This window comes from Crotalus tigris, unplaced genomic scaffold (genome assembly GCF_016545835.1).
Source record: "Crotalus tigris isolate CLP2741 ecotype Arizona unplaced genomic scaffold, ASM1654583v1 scf7180000018523.1292444, whole genome shotgun sequence".
NCBI classification, from domain to species: Eukaryota; Metazoa; Chordata; class Lepidosauria; order Squamata; family Viperidae; genus Crotalus; species Crotalus tigris.
In genome coordinates, this window is record NW_024097056.1 from 198,777 (window position 1) to 222,120 (window position 23,344).

General features: G+C 41.5%; 1 protein-coding gene across 12 annotated transcripts in view; it reads left to right on the forward strand.

Annotated features, from left to right (window-relative positions):
• PPFIBP1 (PPFIA binding protein 1) overlaps nt 1-23,344 on the forward strand; it is a 106,540-nt gene that overhangs the window by 54,903 nt on the left and 28,293 nt on the right. For 5 of the 12 annotated variants that reach the window (XM_039353420.1, XM_039353422.1, XM_039353425.1 and 2 more), the window contains 11 exons: nt 1,873-1,986; nt 3,003-3,134; nt 6,853-6,945; nt 9,501-9,593; nt 12,179-12,290; nt 14,266-14,298; nt 16,228-16,289; nt 17,034-17,118; nt 19,584-19,741; nt 21,497-21,627; nt 22,282-22,335. In XM_039353420.1, coding sequence (XP_039209354.1) covers nt 1,873-1,986; nt 3,003-3,134; nt 6,853-6,945; nt 9,501-9,593; nt 12,179-12,290; nt 14,266-14,298; nt 16,228-16,289; nt 17,034-17,118; nt 19,584-19,741; nt 21,497-21,627; nt 22,282-22,335 — 1,067 coding nt within the window. The remainder of the gene's footprint in view (nt 1-1,872; nt 1,987-3,002; nt 3,135-6,852; nt 6,946-9,500; nt 9,594-12,178; nt 12,291-14,265; nt 14,299-16,227; nt 16,290-17,033; nt 17,119-19,583; nt 19,742-21,496; nt 21,628-22,281; nt 22,336-23,344) is intronic. The other 7 variants (XM_039353426.1, XM_039353432.1, XM_039353431.1 and 4 more) reach the window with 3 other exon arrangements.

Sequence of the window (23,344 nt, forward strand, 5' to 3'; positions counted from 1 at the left end):
ATTATTATGGATCATATTATTATCATCATCATCATCATCATCATCATCATTATCTTTTTATTTCTGCACACAAATAAGCAGAGGCACATCACTCAAAAGAGGAGACGAGAAGCTTAAAATGATATAAAATCACTTTATGTACAGTTCGGATATAATGGGTTCAGAATGAGTTCTTTCATCGGTTATCAACATTTGATTCATCTCTGATGCAGCACGTGTGCTCGGAGGTTCTAGCATGTAGCATGCCAAATCCCATAATTTCTTAGTAGGATCTTGTTAACCCTTGTCTTCAGCTTCATCATCTCGCCTTATATAATGAGTTTACAATTAACTAAAGTTTAAGTCCATGTTTCGGACAGATTTAAATCAGTGCTGTTATCTTGCAGCACATAGCTTTCTTTGTTCCTCCAAGAATTAGATACATTAATCAAAGAAACTCTTGAGTTGCTGAAAACATTATTCAAAGAGGCTCCCCTCTCTGGCTGCTATCAGTGGAGGGTAAGATTAAATAGCCCTTGCAGAAAAGAAAAATGTAGGCAGCTGTCTCCCTAAGTTGTTGATTAGAAGACCTTCCACATTGAGCTTTTAAAGTCATATATTGACCGGTGAGTTCCATTGCTTTCAGGCCTATTTTACACATAAATAACATCAGTTATATTCGTGTACTGAGCGCCAAAGAATGGAGGCCTTTGAACTCTGGTGCTGGAGAAGACTCCTGCGAGTCCCCTGGACTGCAAGGCGATCAGACCGGTCAGTCCTAGAGGAGATCAACCCCGACTGCTCTTTAGAAGGTCAGATCCTGAAGTTGAAACTCAAGTACTCTGGCCACCTAATGAGAAGGAAGGACTCACTGGAGAAGAGCCTAATGCTGGGAAAGATGGAGGGCAATAGAAGAAGGGGACGACAGAGAATGAGGGGGCTGGACAGAGTCACTGAAGCAGGAGGCGTGAGCTTAAAGGGACTCCAGAAGATGGTAGAGGACAGGAAGGCCTGGAGGAACGTGATCCATGGGGTCGCGATGGGTCGGACATGACTTCGCAACTAACAACAACATATTCGTGTAGGATGGGAATTCTCCTTTGTAATCCCTTTAGACCAGTGGTTCTCAACCTTTCTAATGCTGTGACCCCATAATACAGTTCCCCATGTTGTGGTGACCCCAAGTGGGTGTGGCCACCAATAAGAGGGAGTAGGACAGCTAGGGAAAAGGGAAAAAAATGGTGGACAGTGTGGTTTGGCGACCCCCGTGAAATGGTCGTTCGACCCCAAATGGGGTCCCGACCCACAGGTTGAGAACCACTGCTTTAGACCAAAAACGAGACTCTAAAACTATCTATTAGAGCAAGGAAAGATGTCATACTTTTTTTTATTCAATATTTTGTTTGGTTCCAGCCTTTGAGCAGGGGATTGGTCCCAAAGGTGCTTTTTCAAAAAGCAACTGGAATTTCTTTTTTTTCTTTGAAGACGTTTTGCTTCCTATCCAAGAAGCTTCTTCAGTTCTGACTGAACGGAAGGATTCCATTCTTTCAGCTTTTTGGGGAAAAAACAGCAACAACCCGCCTTTGGGACAGCCATGACTTAGATGACTGAGAATATCCAAGGTCCCTTCCAAACTCTGTTATTCTGTTATTCTTAGGACTGTAATAAATTTGATTTGATTGTATTCGAGCAAGCAATGATGTCTTCAAATTTGTGGAGGGTATCAATTATGAGTCAGATAGTTAAAGAATCCTGAGTTGCTATCAATACCTTCCCAAAAACATCAAATCAGTGTGTAATGACTGTGAAAAAAGCACATTTCTCTGGTGGGCGTACTCAGAGATTGAGTGGCGCCATTGTTTTCATTATTCTTTTTTTTTTTTTTTTGAACAGGTGAGTGTCCTTACTGACCAAGTGGATGCTCAGGGAGAGAAGATCAGGGATTTGGAATTGTGCCTGGAGGAAAACAGAGAGAAGCTGAATGCAACGGAAGAAATGTTACAGCAGGTACCGCCGACGTCTGTCTGTGAATCTAGGGGTTTTGTTTGGTAGACTCTCCCCTCTTTTTTTTTTTTTTTTTTACAAATTATGTGAGTTTTTATTTATTTATTTATTACATTTATGTGCTGCCCATTTCATTATCCAAAGCAACACTTTGTTAAGAATTGTTTTTCCTTTGTCCAATGGGGAGGGCGTTGACACACCAGCAGAGTCAAGTTAGTTTTTTTCTGAATTTTTGACACGCCGAGCCCAAAATGTTCGCCATCACTGTCCAGCAGGAAAGTTTTGGAGATCCAGTTGTCCAGCCAAGAAAGCATCTCGGTTCTGGAGGAAGGCAATAAAACGGCAGCTAGCTTCAGGCCCTTTTCTTCTCACATTATCGATCACAATTCTTGCTTGGTCCTGCCTCTTATCTTTCGTATTCACTTCTTCCACCTCTTCATCCTCCGTGATTTTCTCACGGAGCAGATCATCCAAGAGCTGGCTGATGATAGCTTTGTTAAAACGCTTTATAAACTCTGTGCGCACTTCCTCCAACCTCTGATCTGCCATGATACCTCAAGATTCAGCTGATACTCGACAGCGATGACAGGGGGGCAAAAAGCTCACCAATCTCCCCTCTGTTTTTGACGCGCACACAGCACATGCTGGCCCACATATCAACAGAGGGGTCCTTGATGCTCTCTGAGCTTGTTTTTTTCTTGCAGACATTTCATGACCCAACTAGGTAGCACCATCAGGTGCACCTAGTTAGGTCATGCAATGTCTGCAAGAAAACAGCGGAGCTCAGAGAGCACCAAGGACCCCATAGTCGTCGTCCTCCTCCCCTTCCCTCCTCCTCCTCCCCCTTCCCCCTTCTCCTCCTCCTCCTCCTCCTCCTCCACCTCCTCCCCCCTTCTTCCTTCTTGTCCTTCTCTCCCTCCTCCCCCTTTCTCCCTCTTCATTTGATAGGACCTTCAAAGACACCCCATCTTTCTCTTCCCTCCTTTAAACCATTGATTCTCTTTTTTCATTTTTAACAGGAGCTCTTAAGCAGAACATCTCTTGAAACTCAGAAGTTGGATCTCATGGCTGAAGTCTCCAACCTGAAGCTTAAGCTGACTGCAGTGGAAAAGGACAGGATGGATTGTGAAGACAAATTCAGAGATGCAGATGTGAGTCAAGCCAGGTTCAGCATGGCTAGTAACTGACTGTTGAAAAAAAATCGTGTTGTGTTGTTTCTTTCCACCTGGAAACTGGATGTGATCTGGTTGCCGCAGGGATTTTTTTTTTCTCTCAACTCAAAGGAGGTCTTCAGTGAGATGGAGCACAGATAGTCCTTGACTTATGACCACAACTGAGCCCAACATTTCTGTTGCTAAGCAAGAGAAGAGTCTTGCCCCATTTTACGACCTTTTTGCCACACTTGTTAAGTGAGACACTGCAGTTGTTAAACTGTTAAGTGAATCTGACTTCCCCATTGACTTTTCTTGTCAAAAGGTGGTCACTTGACCCCGGGACGCTGCAACCGTCATAAATACGAGTCTGTTGCCAAGCCTCTGGATTTTGATCACGTGACCATGGGGATGCTGCAACGGTCGTTAAGTGTGAAAAACGGTCATAAATCACTTTTTCAATGCCGTTGTTGTAACTTCGAATGGACACTAAATGAAAGGTTGTAAGTCAAGAACCATGTGTAGCGATGGAGAAAGTTGAAACTCAGTGAGAACTTGTTACACAGAGTAGCACATGCAGTCCTAAGTGTTCCTACTTTACAAGTGAAAAGGAGAACATCTGGGATGATTATTTTAATGGCCACCCAAATTCCTTCCATTATGTCAGGTTGTGGCTACCAAGAATGTGGGAATTATGCGTAAAGGCCCTTGTTTGAAAAGTTTGGCATGCAGAGGTTTTAAAATCAAACAGTTTCACAATCCTGGTAGGAAATAGCAAGAATAATTTTGTTGCCTGAAAATACAGCAAAGCGTGGCTTCTTTCCTCATTTTTGTTTTTCATTTTCCAAAACTGGTGCTAAGAGGAAGTTTATGTCTAGGAGAAATAAAAAGGAAATGATGTGGTCACCTGAGAGAGAGGGAGACGGCGGGAGAGAGAGAAAGAGAGAGGGGGGAGAGGAAAGAGAGAGAAAGAGAGGGAGAGAGAGAAAGAGAGGAAAGAGAAAGAAAGAGGGAGGGAGAGGAAAGAGAATGAGAGCAAGAGGGAGAGGAAAGAGGGAGAGGAAAGAGGGAGAGAGGAAAGATAGAGAGAGAGGGAGAGGAAAGAGAGAGGGAGAGAGGAAAGGGGAGAGGAAAGAGAGAAAGAGAAAGGGAGAGAGAGAAAGAGGAAAGAGAATGAGAGAGAGGGAAAGGAAAGAGAGGGAGAGGAAAGAGGGAGAGAGGAAAGATAGAGAGAGGGAGAGGAAAGAGAGAGGGAGAGAAGAAAGAGAGGGAGAGAGGAAAGAGAGAGAGAGGAAAGAGAAAAAAAGGAAAGAGGAAAGAGAGAAAGAAGGAGAAAGGGGGAGAGAGGAAAGAGGGAGAGGAAAGAGGGAGAGAGGAAAGATAGAGAGAGAGGGAGAGGAAAGAGAGAGGGAGAGAGGAAAGGGGAGAGGAAAGAGAGAAAGAGAAAGGGAGAGAGAGAAAGAGAGGAAAGAGAAAAAAGGGAGGGAGAGGAAAGAGGGAAAGAGGGAGAGGAAAGAGAATGAGAGAGGGAAAGGAAAGAGAGGGAGAGGAAAGAGGGAGAGAGGAAAGATAGAGAGAGGAAAGAGAAAAAAAGGAAAGAGGAAAGAGAGAAAGAAGGAGAAAGGGGGAGAGGAAAGAGGGAGAGGAAAGAGGGAGAGAGGAAAGATAGAGAGGGAGAGAGGAAAGAGAGAGAGGGAGGAAAGAGAAAGAGAGAAAGGAAAGAGGAAAGAGAAAGAGAGAGGAAAGAGAGAGAGGGAGGAAAGAGAAAGAGAGAGGAAAGAGAGAGAGGGAGGCTTGATGTGAATATCTCTGTGAGATGCCTATTTTTAATGCAGTTTTTCAGTGACATTTGAGGGAGCCAAAAGTTTTGCAGTTTTAATTTTTGATCTGCGGTTGCTGTATGTGGGAAATCTGGGGTAAGAAAAAAAAATCTGGAATTATTCTCTTTGAATGCTCATATTTTAACTGTTCTCATCTCTGAGCTGATGTCTTCTAATGGCAAGTCCTTCTTTTGGAAGTAAGATTTGATGTGATCAGCAGATTTTTACTACGTAAAATCTAGGCAGGTGATTGTATCTCATAGAAGAGAATAAATGTAGCTCAGAGTCGAATTATTGCTGGTTGTTGCTGCTCTCTGAGCTTGGTGGTTTTCTTGCAGACATTCATGACCCACCTAGGTGCATCAGTGCTAGAAGGGAGTAGGGCTTGCTCTCTGTTTATATACTACTGCCTTGCCCTATCGATGTTGATGGAAGTAGCCTTGGTGGTTTCTTCATTGGGCTGTTGGTGATTCTTAGCTTGTTTGTCTAACATTCGTAGTTCCTCCCTATATAAAAATAAGACCAACTCCCCTCCCTTCCAGCACTGATGATGTTACCTAGTTGGGCAATGAAATGTCTGCAAGAAAACCACCAAGCTCAGAAAGCCCCAAGGACCCCAGAGTATCTCAGCCTTGGCTGCTTTTGAAAAGCTAAATAAGGCCAGATATGGTTAATATTTGAATATGAGACAATGGGAGAAAATTGGACTGTGAGCTTACACTGGGAAGTTGGGAAAAAAAAACAACGGGAGAATGCCATGGCAAATTACTTCATTATTTTTACTAAGAAACTCCATGGAGTTTCTCTTTCAACGTCCCTATTAAAGTCAAGATCAAAGGGATGTCCTTTGAGGCAGCTGCTTTGAGTGCCTTAGAGGATGTAGCTGCTTTAATACTCTGGGATGTTGTATTTGGCTTTCTGCAGTGAGTTTGGGGGAATGCTCTTCCTTCATTGTATAGTTCCCAGATAGTTGGCTTGCTTAGATATTCCCATCTCATTGGCGTCCACCTTTTTCTAAACAGCAATAGCACTGGCACTTAGACTTACGTACCACTCCATAGTGCTTCACAGCACTGTCTAGGACAGGGGTAGGCAACCTTGGCTCTTTTATGACTTAAGGACTTCAACTCCCAGAATTCCTGAGCCAGCCATGCTGAGGGGAAAGAGAGAGGTTTTCAAGCTGAGCCGTGTTGGCTCAGGAATTCTGGGAGTTGAAGTCCACGAGTCATAAAAGAGCCAAGGTTGCCTACCCCTGCTCTATGAGGTTCATAGAATGAGCTTGTTGCCCTCAACAATCTGGGTCCTCATTTTACCGACCTCGGAAGGATAGAAGGCTGAGTCAACCTTGAGTCGGTCAGGATCAAACTGCTGGCAGTGGGCAGAGTTAGCCTGGAATACTGTACTCTGATCACAGTGCCACCACAGCTCGGTAGGAAGAAAAAGGGGAGGAAGGAAAGGAAAGGAAAGGAAAGGAAAAGAAAGGAAAGGTAAGGAAAGGAAAGTGAAGGAAAGGAAAGGAGAAGGAAAGAAATGGGAAAGGCCCGGTAGGTAGCAATAGCAATAGCACCAGACTTACATACTGCTTCATAGTCCTTTATAGCCCTCTCTAAGCAGTTTACAGAGTCAGCATCTTGCCCTTAACAATCTGGGTCCTCATTTTACCGACCTCGGAAGGATGGAAGGCCGAGTCAACCTTGAGTCGGTCAGGATCGAACTGCTGGCAATGGGCAGAGTTTGCCTGCAATACTGTCCTCTAACCACTGCACCAGCAGGGCTGATGTCATTTTAAAACTGCCCCTTGAAGATAGAAGAAGTAGCTCAGCTGTGTCTAGTGCATTTTCCTACTCGTTTTCATGACTTTCAAATCTTCTTTGTTCATTTCTTTTACTTCAAAACAGGATTTGATGCAGGAGGTTAATGATTTGCGCCTAAAAGTAGAAGATATGGACAGGGAAAGACTTCAATATGAGAAAAAGCTTAAGTCTACCAAAGTAAGTCCATGTTCCAGATAAAGAAACACATCTTCAGCAGTCTATACCTCATGACTTATGTATCTATATTCATGTCTCTTTTCTACTTAAAGTTGGTTCGTGGGTATGGTCGCCAGTACGTGATTGACTTAAGCTTGTATTTAAGGTGGTAGAAATAGGTAACGGTTAGGAGCTGTTTCTACGAAACTGTCTTTATGAAGGGCTAGTAATATTACTTTCTTTGCATCACGGAAAGAAGATTATTGAGGAATTGGAGAAACCTAACTCGACTATCTTCATAGAAATGCTGGTTTCTCTTTCTGTATTTTTTACACTATCCCATTTTGTGTAATTCACAAACTGAAAGACCAAGATGTCACACCTGCGAAGAAGAAATTAGTGCACGCTTTCTTTAAAATGTCTAATTATCTTGCTGGTGTAGAAAAAGAAGATGGTTAAGTACCTTCTTTTGAAAGACAAAGTTAGATGTTCATTGGGTATATAATTTCATTCTAATTGGAAGATCACATTGGAGAACCATATGAAAAGTTAGTTTCTAGAATTGTTTAGGAAAGGCCAACAGTGTGGTTGAGGATTACTTAGATTTGACTCCAGAATTGTGCTTTGTATATGTAGGAGCACAAACACAGTATCTGTGTACATCAGGGGTGGGAAACAATGGCCCTTTTATGACTGGTGGACTTCAACTCCCAGAATTCCTGAGCCAGTATGGCTGGCTCAGGAATTCTGGGAGTTGAAGTTCACCAGTCATAAAGGGACCATTGTTTCCCCATGCTGGCTCAGGAATTCTGGGAATTGAAGTCCACCAGTCATAAAGGGACCATAGTTCCCCCATGCTGGCTCAGGAATTCTGGGAATTGAAGTCCACCAGTCATAAAGGGACCATAGTTCCCCCATGCTGGCTCAGAAATTCTTGGAATTGACGTCCCCCAGTCATAAAGAATTCATAGTTTCCCCATGCTGGCTCTGGAATTCTGGCAGTTGAAGTCTATAAGTCATAAAGGGGCCATCGTTCTCCCATGCTGGCTGTGGAATTCTGGGAGTTGAAGTCCATAAGTCATAAAGGGGCAATCGTTCCCTACCTCTAGTCCGAAAGCAGCCACATCATTTCCCAAGCTTACAACTCCCCAATCTTTTCTTACAGCCCAGAGCCAAAGATTGAAGGTATAACTGATAACAATGTAAAAATAAATAAAAGTAGAGTAATATAAATAATCGTGATAGTTGATACAAAAGGTATGTTATAATTGTGGGAAGACTCTATCAATTGATGCCTAATTTGTATAGATGCTGCTTAATATTTGGCCATAATCTAATTGATTTACAGTCCGCAAAAAAAGGACGAAACTAGAAGTATTGTCAGATTGCTATAGGTATTGATGTAAAAGGAGCAGGTTATAGGAATTACAAAGCTCTCTAGAAGCTACAGAAAATTACTGTGTTGGACAGTTTTTCATATCTCCAGTTTTAATGGACAAACATATTTCGCAAATGGAATTTTAGAATATTTTCCTCGTAATAATTCCGAAGTCAGAACATTATGCCTTGTCCCAAAGAAACTCTTATTTAGGTTGGTGGATGTCTGAAGAAAGATCATTGCCTTTTTTTTTAAAGAAAAAAGCTCTTTTGTCACCAAGTCCTATGTCTCTATGATAGGTTATTTACTTCTGCCTGAAATTCTATGTGCTTACATTTTTGGAGAGGTGTAAGTTTGGCAAGGTCATGAGCCACGGTTCGTAGAAACTCTCAACTGAAAAACATCTGTTTTTGTTCTATGACAGTGGTGGCGAACCTATGGCACGGGTGCCAGAGGCAGCACTCAGAGCCCTCTCTGTGGGCACGTGCGCCGTCACCCCAGTCCTAGGCCTTTAGCTGGGTTTTATAAAACCTTTTCGCTTTAGGCCTCCACCATGTAGGAAAAAAAAAAGGTTCAATCAATCAGTCAATTTCAACTTCTCGCAGGAAAAAAAAAGATCTTGCAAAGTTGGAATTGATTGATTGAACTTTTGAGTCCCAACCAGTCTGCCGTTACCACCGCAGCCACGCCCACCCAATGGGCCACGCCCAGCCAACGGGCCACACCCACCCGACACCCTACGATGCATAAGTGGGTTTTGGGTTGCAGTTTGGGCACTCAGTCTCCAAAACGTTTGCCATCACTGTTCTATGATGTCCTTCTAGCTTGAGGGACAATCATTAATCATTATTAATGGGACTGGATCCAAGAGAAAAAGGACTGCTTTCAGAAGTTGAAGACAAATGGAAGATTCACCTTCTTACATAGTCCAAAGCACAAGCTTTGGTGATCAAACCCAGAGCATAGCTAAACCCAATTGACCAGTCACATTGCACAATTCCTGTTAGATCTGTCCATCATATTGAATAGCTAATATAAGGTCTTTTGCTTCAAAGGTTTGATGTCTTTTGATAGGCGTATCTTTCATTAAAAGTCAGCTCTTTTGCTTTGAACGTAGTCCTGTTTATTATTCTTATTATTTAGCCTTTTCCCTTCCTACATCTTTACTTCTCTTTCAATCCTCTGTCCCTCTTGCCAGTCTTTAATGGCCAAACTTTCTAGCATGAAAATCAAAGTGGGCCAGATGCAGTATGAAAAACAGCGGATGGAGCAAAAATGCCAAATGCTGAAGGTCTGGTAGATTGGTGGTTTTTGAATCATTTATTTTCCACGGCTTTCGTAAACCCTCTTTGCCATTTTGTTTGTCTGTATTTTTAAACTTTTTTTTTTTTTTTGGTGCAATGCATGTGTGGATTTTTTCCCCTCCTGTTCCTATGTAAATCCCTCCGATTTATGTCTCCAGCTAAACCAAAATATCTCTCTGTGTGTTTCTAAAATATCTCTGTTTCTGTTTAAAAAAAAATTTGATTTAGCATAACACAGAAAACCATCAGTTGCCATTCTTTCTTGAAATGTGTTCACCACATTAACCTGAGCTTAAAAAGAAACACAATCTTAGGTATGCCATTTTGAATTTCAGGCTGTGTTAACCTGTTATATTTTCGTTGACAAGTATGCTTCTGTTGCAGAGAAGATTCCTTGATTTTTGGCCTATCTGCATTAAAAAAAAATTAAATTGGGTCACTAGAACCCTCTAGAATTTTAATTTTATAAAAAGGGAGGCTAGGAAGTATACAATATATGTGTGCATGCGTGTGTTTGTGTAGGCTTGTATGTATTTGTCTATATACACAAGCACACATGCACAAACAAAAATTGTCTTTCCTGCATTGCAATTCCCTAGGCCAGGGGTAGGCAACCTTGGCTCTTTTATGACTCGTGGACTTCAACTCCCAGAATTCCTGAGCCAGCCACGCTGAGAGGAAGGGAGAGATTTCCAAGCTGATCCATGCTGCTCAGGAATTCTGGGAGTTGAAGTCCACGAGTCATAAAAGAGCCAAGGTTGCCTACCCCTGGCCTAGGATATATTGAGGAAGGTCAGATGAAAATCCTGTAAAAGGCTGAGTGCTCCATTTTCTCAAACTACTTTAACTATTCCATCTAAAAGCCAAATCCTAGGGCTTTCTCCTTCCCTACTGACATGCTTGTATATGTGGGTGTGAATATACCTTCCAGATGTTGTAACAAAGAACAGGGTCAGGAGGAAAAATATTGAATAATTGCTGATTAAAATCAGTGTTTGATAAAATCAGTTAGACCTCTTGTAAAACTGATTGATCCTCCCAGGGGTAGGCAACCTTGGCTCTTTTACGACTTCGTGGACTTCAACTCCCAGAATTCCTGAGCCAGCCACGCTGAGGGGAAAGGGAGAGGTTTCCAAGCTGAGCCATGCTGGCTCAGGAATTCTGGGAGTTGAAGTCCACGAGTCATGAAGGGGGCCAAGGTTTCCCCCATGTTGGCTCAGGAATTCTGGGAGTTGAAGTCCACGAGTCATTAAAGAGCCAAGTTGCCTACCCCTGGATCCTCCCTTTGTATACAATATATATGCTGTCTCACTCTCCACTACTTGGTACACAACTGTACAAGAACACATACCTTTTTCTGTGATCCAGAATCCAGAACAATTTTTAAGAGTAAAATTCCACTCTGGGTCTCAGCCTGCCCACTGTTTTTGATTTTGGCTTGAATTTTTTTTTTTTTAAAAAATCCCCTAACCCCTGAGTTTCAACTGCTGGCATCCAGGAATTTTTTACAAAAATCAGCTGTTCTCAGAAAGATAATTTGGAACTATGTCTAAGGATAAAATTCCATCCGTTCTCTGATATTTTAGCCAATTATTTTGGGGGAAAAGTGACTAATGAATCTGAGAGGCATTATGGAGTTAGGCATCCCAACATGATAGATTCATTTGGGTTGTATGTGAGAATGAATTATTCCTTACCAGGGCCATCCATATGAAGATTAATGTTCTATTATTTGAATCTTAATCCTGAAACACAGTTCTAAACTTTTATAATTCTTTCCTTCCTATTTAAACATTTTATGATGGTGTATGTTAATTTGAGTTTCCTTAAAAACAAACAAACAAACGAATCAAAAACTATTTATAATCTCAGCAAGATATTTATATTTGTGGGGTATCCCCATATCCTATCATAGTTAATTCTTTTATCCATGTCTGTATTTTTTCCACGAACAAATGTACGGAGCACATAGTTGCATTCCTACATATGCACTGTTTTTATGATTTTAAGCATAAAAGCATGCTGAAGCATTTTGTGTTGTGAAAGATGTCATTTTAACTTTCAATCTGGAGTCACTTCCATTGAAAGCAGGCGAGTGTAGAATTGTGCTGTCAGTATTGTATACCTAATTGTTGGGGAAAATGTGTCATGCATGACTAAATGGTAATGAAGATCCTTTTAGGATCACATTTCAGTTCAACCCAGGATATTAAATGTTTAAATCAGAGATGGATGGCTTTGTGGCTAGAAGAGAGATTATTTTTACATTTTATATTTGCACAGATAAACTTCAATTTGCAACCATTTCTTTAATGACCCTTTGAAGTGACTTATGATTGTTGCAACATTCCCATTGTTGCGTGATCAAAATCCACATGTTTGGCAAATGACTCATATTTATGACGGTCAAAGTGTCCCGGGGTCATGTGATCCCCATTTTGGCCAAATCTGATATGATTATTTAAAAATAAATGAACGCCATCTCTACTTTAAACAGCCAACTTCGGTTTAAAGCTGTCTTTTTTAAAAGTGAAAGCCAAATATATTGATTTTTTTTTTCCTGTCTGCCCAGGAAGAACTATTGTTTTTAAAAGAGAAATTAGAACAGAAGGAATCAGAAATAAAACGATTGCAAGAAAAACTGGCCCTTCAAGGGAAAGGAGACGTTGACCTAAATGGCAAAGGTGAGGCCAAAATGGTAAACACCGCTTTTGTGATGCTGGCTGGGGGATTGTGGGATTTCACACAGTTGAAGTTGAAGCCCACAGATCTTAAACTTGCTAAGGTTGAGAAACTTTGGGCTTAGAAACGTTGTTACTTATTTTTTTAAAGAAGGCAGAAACTATATTTGCCTCTCCCTCTACACCAGTGGTTCTCAACCTGTGGGTCAGGACCCCATTTGGGGTTGAACGACCATTTCACGGGGGTCGCCAAACAACGCAGTTCGCCATTTTTTCCACCCTTTTCCTTAGCTGTGCTACTCCCTTTTATTCTATTGGCTTTTGAAAGCCAATAGAATAGACTCTCTTGAATAGAGTCTAATTCTATTGGCTTTCAAAAGCCAATAGGAATTGTCCAGGCTGTCTCTGCCCTGCTGAGCCCGCCAAAAATCCCATTCTGCAAACGGTGCTGCACCAGTTGAGTAGTCCTCGACTGATGACCGGTTGAGTAGTCCTTGACTTACGACCAGTTGGGGGTCGCGGCATTAAAAAGGTTGAGAACCACTGCTCTACACCCTACAAGTAAGTAAGCAAATTTACTCTGGACATTCTTTAAGCAGATGAGTTTTGGCAGGCAGAATTTTCTTTTAAAACACACATCCCAAAAGCCAATAATAAATGAGTTTTGGCAAGCAGAATTTTCTTTTAAAACACATATCCCAAAAGCCAAGCGTTTACCCTTCCAAATTAACATCAGCAAGCATGCTGAAGATTGCTGAAATGTTTTCAGAACAAGGAACAGCTAAACGTACAGCTTTAATAAAACTAAACAAGCACGGACTTCTTAAAATAAAGAGTCCACAAGTTTTTATTTATGGCGCTATAAGCTGGTTTTTACTTCCTGAAGGTGGGTGAGTCACGAGTTTAATAAATAACAGTTAATTTATTCACTGAGTTTAGATGCCGTTCAAGTCAACTTGTGATTGTAGACAGGTTACAGAATTGCAATCCTTGTTGCAATTTATCCAGCTGGGAATAAGGAGGGTGTATTTGGTGTTTTTTTTTTAAAAAATTTTTTTTAACTAATAAATAGTATTAGTTATTTAACACTTACTATCACTAGTTTTATTAGCTTAATTTAAATTTTAAAATAACCAAATAGCTATAAATTAATAAATAAATAATCTTTTTAATAATAATATTAACAACAACACAACAACAATAACAATAACAATAATAATAATAATAATAATAATAATAATAATAATAATAATAATAAAGTTGGAAGAGACCTTGGAGGTCATCTAGTCCAACCCCCTGCTCAGGCAGGAAACCCTATACCATTTCAGACAAATGGCTGTCCTGTCTCTTCTTAAAAACTTCCAGTGTTGAAGCATTCATCGCTTCTGGAGGCAGGTTGTTCCACTGGTTAATTGTTCTCACTGTCAGGAAGTTTCTCCTTAGTTCTAGGTTGCTTCTCTCCTTGATTCATTTCCATCCATTGCTTCTTGTCCTGCCTTCAGGCGCTTTGGAGAAGAGCTTGACTCCCTCTTCTTTGGGGCAGCCCCTGAGGTATTGGAACACTGCTATCATGTCACCCCTAGTCCTTCTTTAATAAAGACATCTATATTATTGCGAAGGCTTTATATTTGGTGGGTTAGCCTAAAGTCATGATCATTTACAGTGGCCTTGTGTGAACCACAAATAAAGAATCGCATTGCGCTTTAGACGCTAAGAGGTTAACTTGCGGAAGATTTAAAATCAGGTCAATTTCAGCCATGGAAATTTAGGAAGCGATTTTACCAGTTACACACTCTCAGCCCAACTTCACAAGGTTGTTAGGGGGTGTGAAACTTGGAATAGGCGTGCTAAATGAACTGCCCGGAAGTTCTAGATTTATATTTGTAAATAAATACAGGGAGTTTGAGTTTGGTTTGTCTTGCACATGCTTTTAACGCTCGGAATCTAATTTTTCAATCTCGTGGGTCTTCCTGCACAGATGACAATTGTAAAAAGAAGCTGAAAGATAAAAGTAAGATTTTTTTTTGGTGTCCTCTCCCAAACACATGTCATACATTGTTTTCTCAGTAGCACTTCCTGCATGTATCATGTTAAAATCATATTAACCCTCACCTTCGCTCTTCATCTCTCGTTCAGCGAATATCCAAGAGAAACTGTAAAGGGGAACCCTTGTGTTTTAAATGCTCTACAGGTGATCCTCGACTTATGACCTCAACGGAGCCCAAAATTTCTGTTGCTAAGTGAGACAGCCATGAAGTAAATTTTGCCCCCCTTTCATAACCTGGCTTGCCGCGGCTGTTCAGCGAATCGCTGCAGCTGTTAAATTAGTAACACAGTTGTTAATTAAGGGAATCTGGCTTTTTGACTTTGCTTGACAGAAGTTCTCACGTGAATCCGGGACATTTCAGCTGTCGTAAGTACCAGCCAGTTGCCCAGCATTCGAATTTTGATCAGGTGATCATGGGCATGCTGCAGTGGCCCTAAGTGTGAAAAATGGTCCTAAGTTGTAACTTCGAACGCTCACTAAATGAACTGTTGTAAGTCGAGATTCCCTGTATTTTCCCTTTAAAGGAAGTGGTGGGTTTCTAATGCGATAATTCCAGTCCTTGGTTTACAATTGGGAACACTCTTGAGTATGTAATACAAATGGAGCACTGGGCCTTTTAGGATTTTCCTGAAGTGCCAGCCTTGGCTGAACGGAGCCAAAGGGGAAAGAGAGGTTTCCAAGCTGAGCCATGCTGGCTCAGGGATTCTGGGAGTTGAAGTCCACGAGTCATAAAGTGGCCTAGGCCTAGGCCAAAGGTAGGCAACCTTGGCTCTTTTATGACTCGTTGAATTCCTGCTCTTTTATGAGCCATCGTGGGACTTCAACTCCCAGAATTCCTGAGCCAGCCATGCTGAGGGGAATGGGAGAGGTTTCCAAGCTGAGCCATGCTGGCTCAGGAATTCTGGGATTTGAAGTCCAGAATTCAAACCTTGGCTCCTTTATGACTCGTGACTTCAACTCCCAGAATTCCTGAGCCAGCCATTTCAGTTTGGCTGAATTGATTGAGTGGATCTGAGAGCAACAAATAACTCTGATGAATTCCATTCTCACAAGACTAATTGATTTTATTTATCACAATTCACAAAAATATGTTCAGCTGGCATCTGGTTAGGTCATACCCGGTACTGTCTTCAACCATTTTTATGTGTGTGTGAAACTTAAGCTGAAGTGACACATATCGGCATGACTTTTGATCACAACAGATATATCCACCCTTTTATCACAAATATCTTATTTCACAATCACTTCTAATCAATTGACACCATCCATTTCCTTGTCTTCTACTGTTGTTTTCCTTTTTTACATTTCTTCAGTTGTTCAGTTTCCTTTTATGTGGCTGCTGATGTTACAGAAGCGTCATCGTTGTTTCAAACTATTGGGAATGTTTTAATCTTTGGAGATTTCTAACATTCCTGATAAATTAATAAGATTGAGCATTCCCTTGTATTTTTGCAGAGCTACAGTTGCATAGTTGGTAAGAGGAGTCAACAATCAGAAAGTCTTTGGTTTAGAATTCCCACTTCACACTTTGCTTTTGTGTCCTTCACACATTGTCCCTGACTTAAAATTTGTCGACCTGGTTAGCACCGTGGTTTCATGTTGAACTTCAACTTAACAAGCTGGATTGCAGTGTCTTTGAATGCTCTCAGTAGTGTAATGGCCGAGAAGCGTGCAAGGAATGACGGTTACTTTAATCTTCAACTAGCATGAATCACCACATGCCCCTTGCTCGATAATCACTAATTTGATTTCTTCCTCCTTAAATTTTGGATTTAATTGAAAGGAAGTCCATTTGTATTTCCTCCTGCTCCATGCTAAACTGTAGAGTTGGTCAAGAGATGGTGTTCCTTCTATCCTTCCACATTTTTGTAAGCGGTAGCTTTTACCTTTTAGATGTTGAGGTCCAAAAGATGAAGAAGGCCGTGGAATCTTTATTGGCGGCGAATGAAGAAAAGGTAGATATGAAAATACTTTTCTGATTTTGATTTTGGTAAATAAACAGAAGGCGGATTGAGCTGATGGAGCCCGTTTAAAAGTGACGTCCTTGTTCTGTTTGCAGTTAGTGGGAAACACTGAAGGGAGGATGTGATGTATGATTACTTGCAGGTAAATGAGATTGCCTTGCAAGCAAGAACATTGGCAAAGCAGAGTTCCTGGATAGGTAGAGACTTTCACTGGAATTCAATTAAAGGAGAGAGAGATACCCTTCCTTCTTTGAAGGTAGCAAGTTCATTGGACATACAAGCCAGATATTAGACCCACTCCCCTCTGACACTGATGATGTTACCTACTTGGGTCATGAAATGTCTGCAAGAAAACAACCAAGCTCAATGAGCACCAAGGCCCTCTCATTTAAGATTCTGGAGTTTGCAGTGCTTCAGAATGAGACACTACCCAGTGCTTCAAAGCACAAAGGGATCAGCCCCAATTTCCTTCGCATTCTATCCTGGAAAAAGACACAGAAGCCTTCAAGTGCCACAGACGGAAGTTGTGTTTACATCCTTCAGTTCAGAGTGTTGTGTGACCGTACTGCTGAATTATAACTGTGTTAAGTGTGTGTATTATTTCTAAATGAGTTTGATGTTCAAGCAGAGTCTCCTTCTTGAGTAGGGGGTTAGACTAGAAGACCTCCAGGGTCCTTTCAACCTTATTATTCTATGTTTTAAGTCACTCAAACAGAGGGTTTTTCTCTGTTTTAGGATCGGAAGATTGAGGATCTTCGTCAGTCCCTTAATCGCTACAAGAAGGTGCAGGATATGGTGATTTTGGCTCAAGGGAAGAAAGGTATAGAATCACATTTTGCTAACTGCCCTGTTTTGTTTTGTTTTTTATAGCGGCCACAATCAGAATTCATAAAAGATAGAAATAGATGAACAGAAAAGGCCACCTCTATAATTAGGGTTTCTCTTGTTACCAGTTGGCATCTCGGCATAACGGATAATGCAATATTGTACTAAATTTAATGTGCCACCTGATTCCCAGCAGCTCTGGGCAGTTTTCAGTTGTTAAATCATTTAATAAGAAAGAAGACTTTTAAAAAAAGAAAAAGCAGTACAGCAGAACAGGGATGGCAAAGAAAATAAACTCGGAAGGGAACCTAAAGGGAAAGGGATACTTGGGCACACTGGGGTACCCCAGTGCCTACACCCCTGTATTATGCACTTACTGAAGCTTCTGGATGGTCTTCAAAAGCAGCCCCATGTAGCGCATACTGCAGTGGTCAATCCACAAGGTGACAGAGCACGAGGGACTGTCTGAAGCAGGGGTAGGCAACCTTGGCTCTTTTATGACTCGTGGACTTCAACTCCCAGAATTCCTGATCCAGCATGGCTCAGCTTGGAAACCTCTCTCTTTCCCCTCAGCACGGCTGGCTCAGGAATTGTGGGAGTTGAAGTCCACGAGTCATAAAAGAGTCAAGGTTGCCTACCCCTGGTCTGAAAGATTCTTGATCTAAGAAAGGGTGGAATTGATGTTTTCCGTAAGTAGGATCCCGAAAGGAGCTTTAGCAGTTTTTAGTTTTCATTTTTCACAGACACCTGTAAAACATTTTAGACTAACAATGCTGATAGGAATAAGGAGTAAGCCTTGAGCACGGAGACAATTTGTATAACTCCATGGCTAGCTCTTGTTTCTGTGGCTTATTCTAATGTATGTATTTATTTATTATTTTAGTTATTTTGTTAGTTACTTCTTTGTTACTTATTATTGCTTATAAATTCTGGTTTGTACTACAGTCAGCCAGATGTTCAGATTGGATTGGGCATTTTTGTCTTATCGAATCCTTCCCAAGGACCTGAGATAGGCAGATGGTGATGTTCTATGGCAGTGTTTCTCAACCTTGACCATTTTAAGGCATGTGGACTTCAACTCCCAGAATTCTACAGCCAGCAATGCTGACTGTGGAATTCTGGGAGTTGAAGTCCACATGCCTTAAAATGGTCAAGGTTGAGAAACACTGTTCTATGGTATTACAGATGTTTTTGTAGGATGTAAGCTGATCTTAGTAAAGCTGCCTTTTGCAATTGACGGATGTTGAATTTGTCAATGCCAAGGGTGTTCAACTGGTGCGCCAGTTGTTTGGGGATTGTACCCAAGGTTTATAATATTTTTATTTTTATTGATGATTTATTCTAATTTGAAATTAAAATGCCATTTTGCCCCTGTATTTCTTGTTTTTGCCACTTATCTCTCCAATGAAACATGGTTTACCACACCTGGTTAAGTCCCGGTTTGTAGGGTTAATTTCTGACTACCAAAATACAAGAATTGTTCTGTTAGGGCACAGCAGAACATACTCCGTACTTTCAGATCAGGAAATGCAGCCTACAGTTTAATTAAGAATTCTTCAGCAGTCTTTCTTAATAGAGAATAGAGACCAGAACTTTTCTTTTTAACAGAATATATATATATATATTTTTTAAAAAAAACCTTCTTCATGGATAAGAGCAGCTCTTAAGAGTTTGGTTCAGTGGTGGGATTCAGCCAGTTCGCACCACTTTGGCAGAACCGGTAGCTAATTTTTTGTTGCCCAGGCCCAGAATGGACTTCCGGAAGCGGCATCCACACAGAGAGCCGGTTCTTCACATATTTGAACCCCACCACTGGTTTGGTTTGACTACTTGCAGAGCAACAAACCGTGATCCCAAAGAACAGACATGTCAAACACAAGGCCCCGGAGGCCGGATGCGGCCCGCGAAGTGGTTTCACGTGGCCCGCGAAGCCATCCTGGAAACAGTGAGGGAACGGCTCCCACTGCCTTGGCCCTGGCCCAGGCCGGCCAGGAGCCAATGTACAATTTTGTGGTGGCCATCTATGCTGAAACACGTTCAGTCTTAGCTCCACAAGGCTGTCTGGAAACAGCGAGGAACCAGCCCCTGCCGCGTTGGCCCCACCCCCTGGGTGCATGCTGGGGAGGTGTCCCCCTTTGTGAGGAATGAAGAAATGGACCATGCTTTGGCGCTTGCCCCGGTCCCACCCCCTTCTGCCAGAGACCCTCAGATCTGTCCCACTCCTGCTCAGGCCCCCACAGGCACCCTTGACGCAAATTATGTAGAACTGGCCACGCCCACCCAGTAGACTACACCCACTCCATCCACGCCCACCCAGTAGGCTGTACCCACTCTGGCCACACCCACCTGGCCCCCCCCAAGGGCAACCGCAATGCTGATGCGGCCCTCAGTGAAATTGAGTTTGACACCCTTGCCAAAGAAGATACTTGATCTATAAATTTCTGATTTTTCTACTCTCAGGCAAGGATGATGAATATGAGGACTCTGGGAGTCCAGTATCGGTTTCCTCAATCTTGTTAGAACCGCAGACTCTAAGCGAAGGGGAGAAAACTCCATCTTCTACACCGCTCTCAAGTTCTCCGAATCACGAAGACTTGAGGACAAAAAGTTCTGAAGAGGTATTTCAGTTTTCCCCTCCGTTAGCCTTCTAACAGAGTAACCGAGTTGGAAGGGGCCTTGGAGGTCTTCTAGTCCAACCCCCTGCTCAGGCAGGAGACCCTGTACCGTTCCAGACAAATGGCTGTCCGGTCTCTTCTTAAAAACCTCCAGTGATGGAGCTTTCTGGAGGCAAGGTGTTCCACTGGTGGTTGGTAATCACTGTTAGGAAATTTCTCCTTAGTTCTAGATTGCTTCTCTTCTTGCTTCTTTGATTGATTGATTGAAAGTTCTGAGACATTCTGGGAAATTGAATTGATATCCCTGCCATACTACTACTACTACTGCTACTAATAACAACAACATTGGAAGGGACCTTGGAGGTCATCGAGTCCAACCCCCTGCTCAGGCAGGAAACCCTACACCCTTTTGGACAAATGGCTGTCCAGTCTCTTCTTAAAAACTTCCAGTGTTGGAGCATTCACCGCTTCTGGAGGCAGGTTGTTCCACTGGTTAATTGTTCTAACTGTCAGGAAGTTTCTCCTTAGTTCTAGGTTGCTTCTCTCCTTGATTAGTTTCCCTCCATTGCTTCTTGTCCTGCCTTCAGGTGCTTTGGAGAATAGCTTGACTCCCTCTTCTTTGGGGCAGCCCCTCAGATATTGGAAGACTGCTATCTTATCCCCCCTCGTCCTTCTCTTCATTAAAATAAACATACCCAATTCCAGCAACCTTATATGCTTTAGCCTTCAGTCCCCTTTTAGGGTGTGAAGTTATTGAGCTGTCCACTAGATTAGACAGTATTTATCATCCATAAAGCTTCCAGCAGTAAGGAATAATATTCACAGTCATTATAGCATTAGAACCTTAAAGCCTTTCTCATAACTTGTTTTATGATTTATTTGTTCTTCTATCTCAAAGGTGCTTTTTCAAGAGGCAACTGGACTTTCTTGTTTTTCTTTGAAGACGTTTCACTTCTCATCCAAGAAGCTTCTTCAGCTCTGACTTGGTTCCCCACCATTCAGTCAGAGCTGAAGAAGCTTCTGGGATGAGAAGCGAAACGTCTTCAAAGAAAAACAAGAAAGTCCAGTTGCTTCTTGAAACAGCACCTTTGGGACAACCATGATCTGGATGACTGAGACTCTCCATAGACATTTGTTCTTCTGGCTCTTGCCTCAGTTTCTCTTGCATATGGTCCGGTAAGTTGAAGACCAAGTTGGATATCAAGGAGGGATAAAAGTCCACAGCTCCACAGTTATCTGCTGTTTTCGCAAAGCACGGTTTGTGCTCTATAAGAATTAGAAGGTTATCAGCCATTTGTATCCTATTATATTATTGAATGTGGAATTGGGTAACCTGGATTGTTTTAGAAAAGAGTGAAATAGACGTGGCAAGGTGCGTTTGAAATTTAGTTTTAGAATCGAGATGGGATTGTTTAAAGTGCATGAGCAATTTAAAAAAATATCACCTTTCCATGCATATACAAGTGCTTTGTCTAATTTAATTTTGGATCCTTAGTATTATATTTTTTTTTAGATTTTTTTTCTTGGAAAGCTTTTTAAAATCCAGGAATGAATACTGTTTACAGTGCTGTGAATGCAGATTTTCAGATTTAGGACATTTCAAAACATTAAATACTATTAGCTTCAAATTATATAAACACCCTAAAGAAGATCATTTGAAGGGTTCAAATTATGGAGCTTGTGTTGTGCTTCTGTATTTGGCTAATAAATGGGTGTCTATTGTCTCTTAATGCAAAATATAATGTCCTTCTCTTGTAGACTTCCATCCAGCTCCACACTAGTGTCTTGCAAGTTTCCCTTCCTTCTTTTTCACAGTCATTCAGACATTCAGAAGAACAGACTGATAAAGGAAACAACCCATCCAAGATAGAAATTGCATGTGAAAACAGGTAGAGACACTTTATGCAAAAGTCACTAAGTTTTTCATGAAAAAAAATTGAACCCGATAAATTTAGGATCGATAGATTTCGTTCGTAAAGTGAGATCTTGAACAAATCAACATAATATGGAGTTAGTTATTGGAGTACATAAATATCAAATTTGGTAACGTTTGCTATTTCCAGTAACTGACAGACTAATGCGGCAGAGGATGTCAAGTAATTTTTGAATAACTATGATTATTATTATCCTGCTGAGTCCTAAACCAAACCCAATGATTTTGATAGGCTTGTCTAGATCTTAGAAGGACAATATTTTGACAGTGTGAGCAAAAACATCAAGAATTCAAATGGGGGGAGGGGGGGAGGGGGAGGGGATTGGGCAAAATTGAGTAGCATTTAGCCAGAGATTTTTTTTCCTACAATATTTTGTGGGCTTCTCCTAATTTCCTTCAAAAATCCCTATGGAAATTTTATATCAGTGCAATCCATAGATTGCTGTCAAATTTAATTTGTAGTCAGCGAGACCTGACTACATTTATGTTCTTTCTGGAAGAAATAATACTTCTATCAGAAACAGTACTTTTATTGGTAATAATACTATTTATTAGATGAGGCAATATTTGTAAGGCTCTCTTTATTTTCTTTCTTTTTTTCTTCTTGCAGTGAAAAACACCCAGCGGTGGTTTCCATAGAAACCCAGCTAAGTGATACAAAAATGTAAGTATCCTATAAAAATGTAAATCTGGGCACATCCGAACCCAAAAACTATTAAACTGTTTTACAGAAGTGCCTTCGTGTTGTTGATAGGGGGGGTCCACAGAGAGGATGGGAACAAAAGAATGGCTGCCATTTTGATTTTTTTGACCCTTCCCGGTTACTACTGTTGTTTTTTTTTTCCCCCCATGCTCGTATTTCCCTGCGGCTCTTTCAGTTACTCTAGTTTAGTTTTCCTTTTCTGTTACAGCATGAAGCATCTCCAAGCAAGTTGTATAGCACCAGGGATTTGTCGGATTTTGTAATACATTCCCAAACAATTTCTGGCTAGCTTTTTGGCAAGGCAAAAGAGATTTGATTTTCCAGTGCTCCTAAATCAGTGATTCTCAACCTTTCTAATGCCGTGACCCCATAATACAGTTCCCCATGTTGTGGTGACCCCCAACCACTTATACATCACTGGGTGCCAGGGGCATGGCCAGAGAAAAGGGGGGAAAAATGGCGGACAGCCTTGTTTGGCGACCCCCGTGAAATGGTCGTTCGACCCCAAATGGGGTCCCGACCCACAGATTGAGAACCACTGTCCTAAACTAATCACGAGCACCTGTGCTTCAGTTAATGAAGTTACTAAATGCTTTGCTGAATTGAGGTGCCTATTTTTTGGTAACCATTTCTAACCCAATAATTATTTGGCAGCGAATCGGTGAGACAATATTCAAGCTTAATCAAGTAGACATGGTAGGCTGAGAAGGGGATGCAGTAACAAACTCTGAAATCTGCTTCTTGATACTCTGTGATTACTAAAAGTGCAGCTAGTTCTTGACTTACACCAGTGTTTCTCAACCTTGACCATTTTAAGGCATGTGGACTTCAACTCCCAGAATTCCACAGCCAGCATTGCTGGCTGTGGAATTCTGGGAGTTGAAGTCCACATGCCTTAAAATGGTCAAGGTTGAGAAACACTGACATACACAGTTCATTGAGTGAGCGCTCAAAGTTACAACAGCACTGA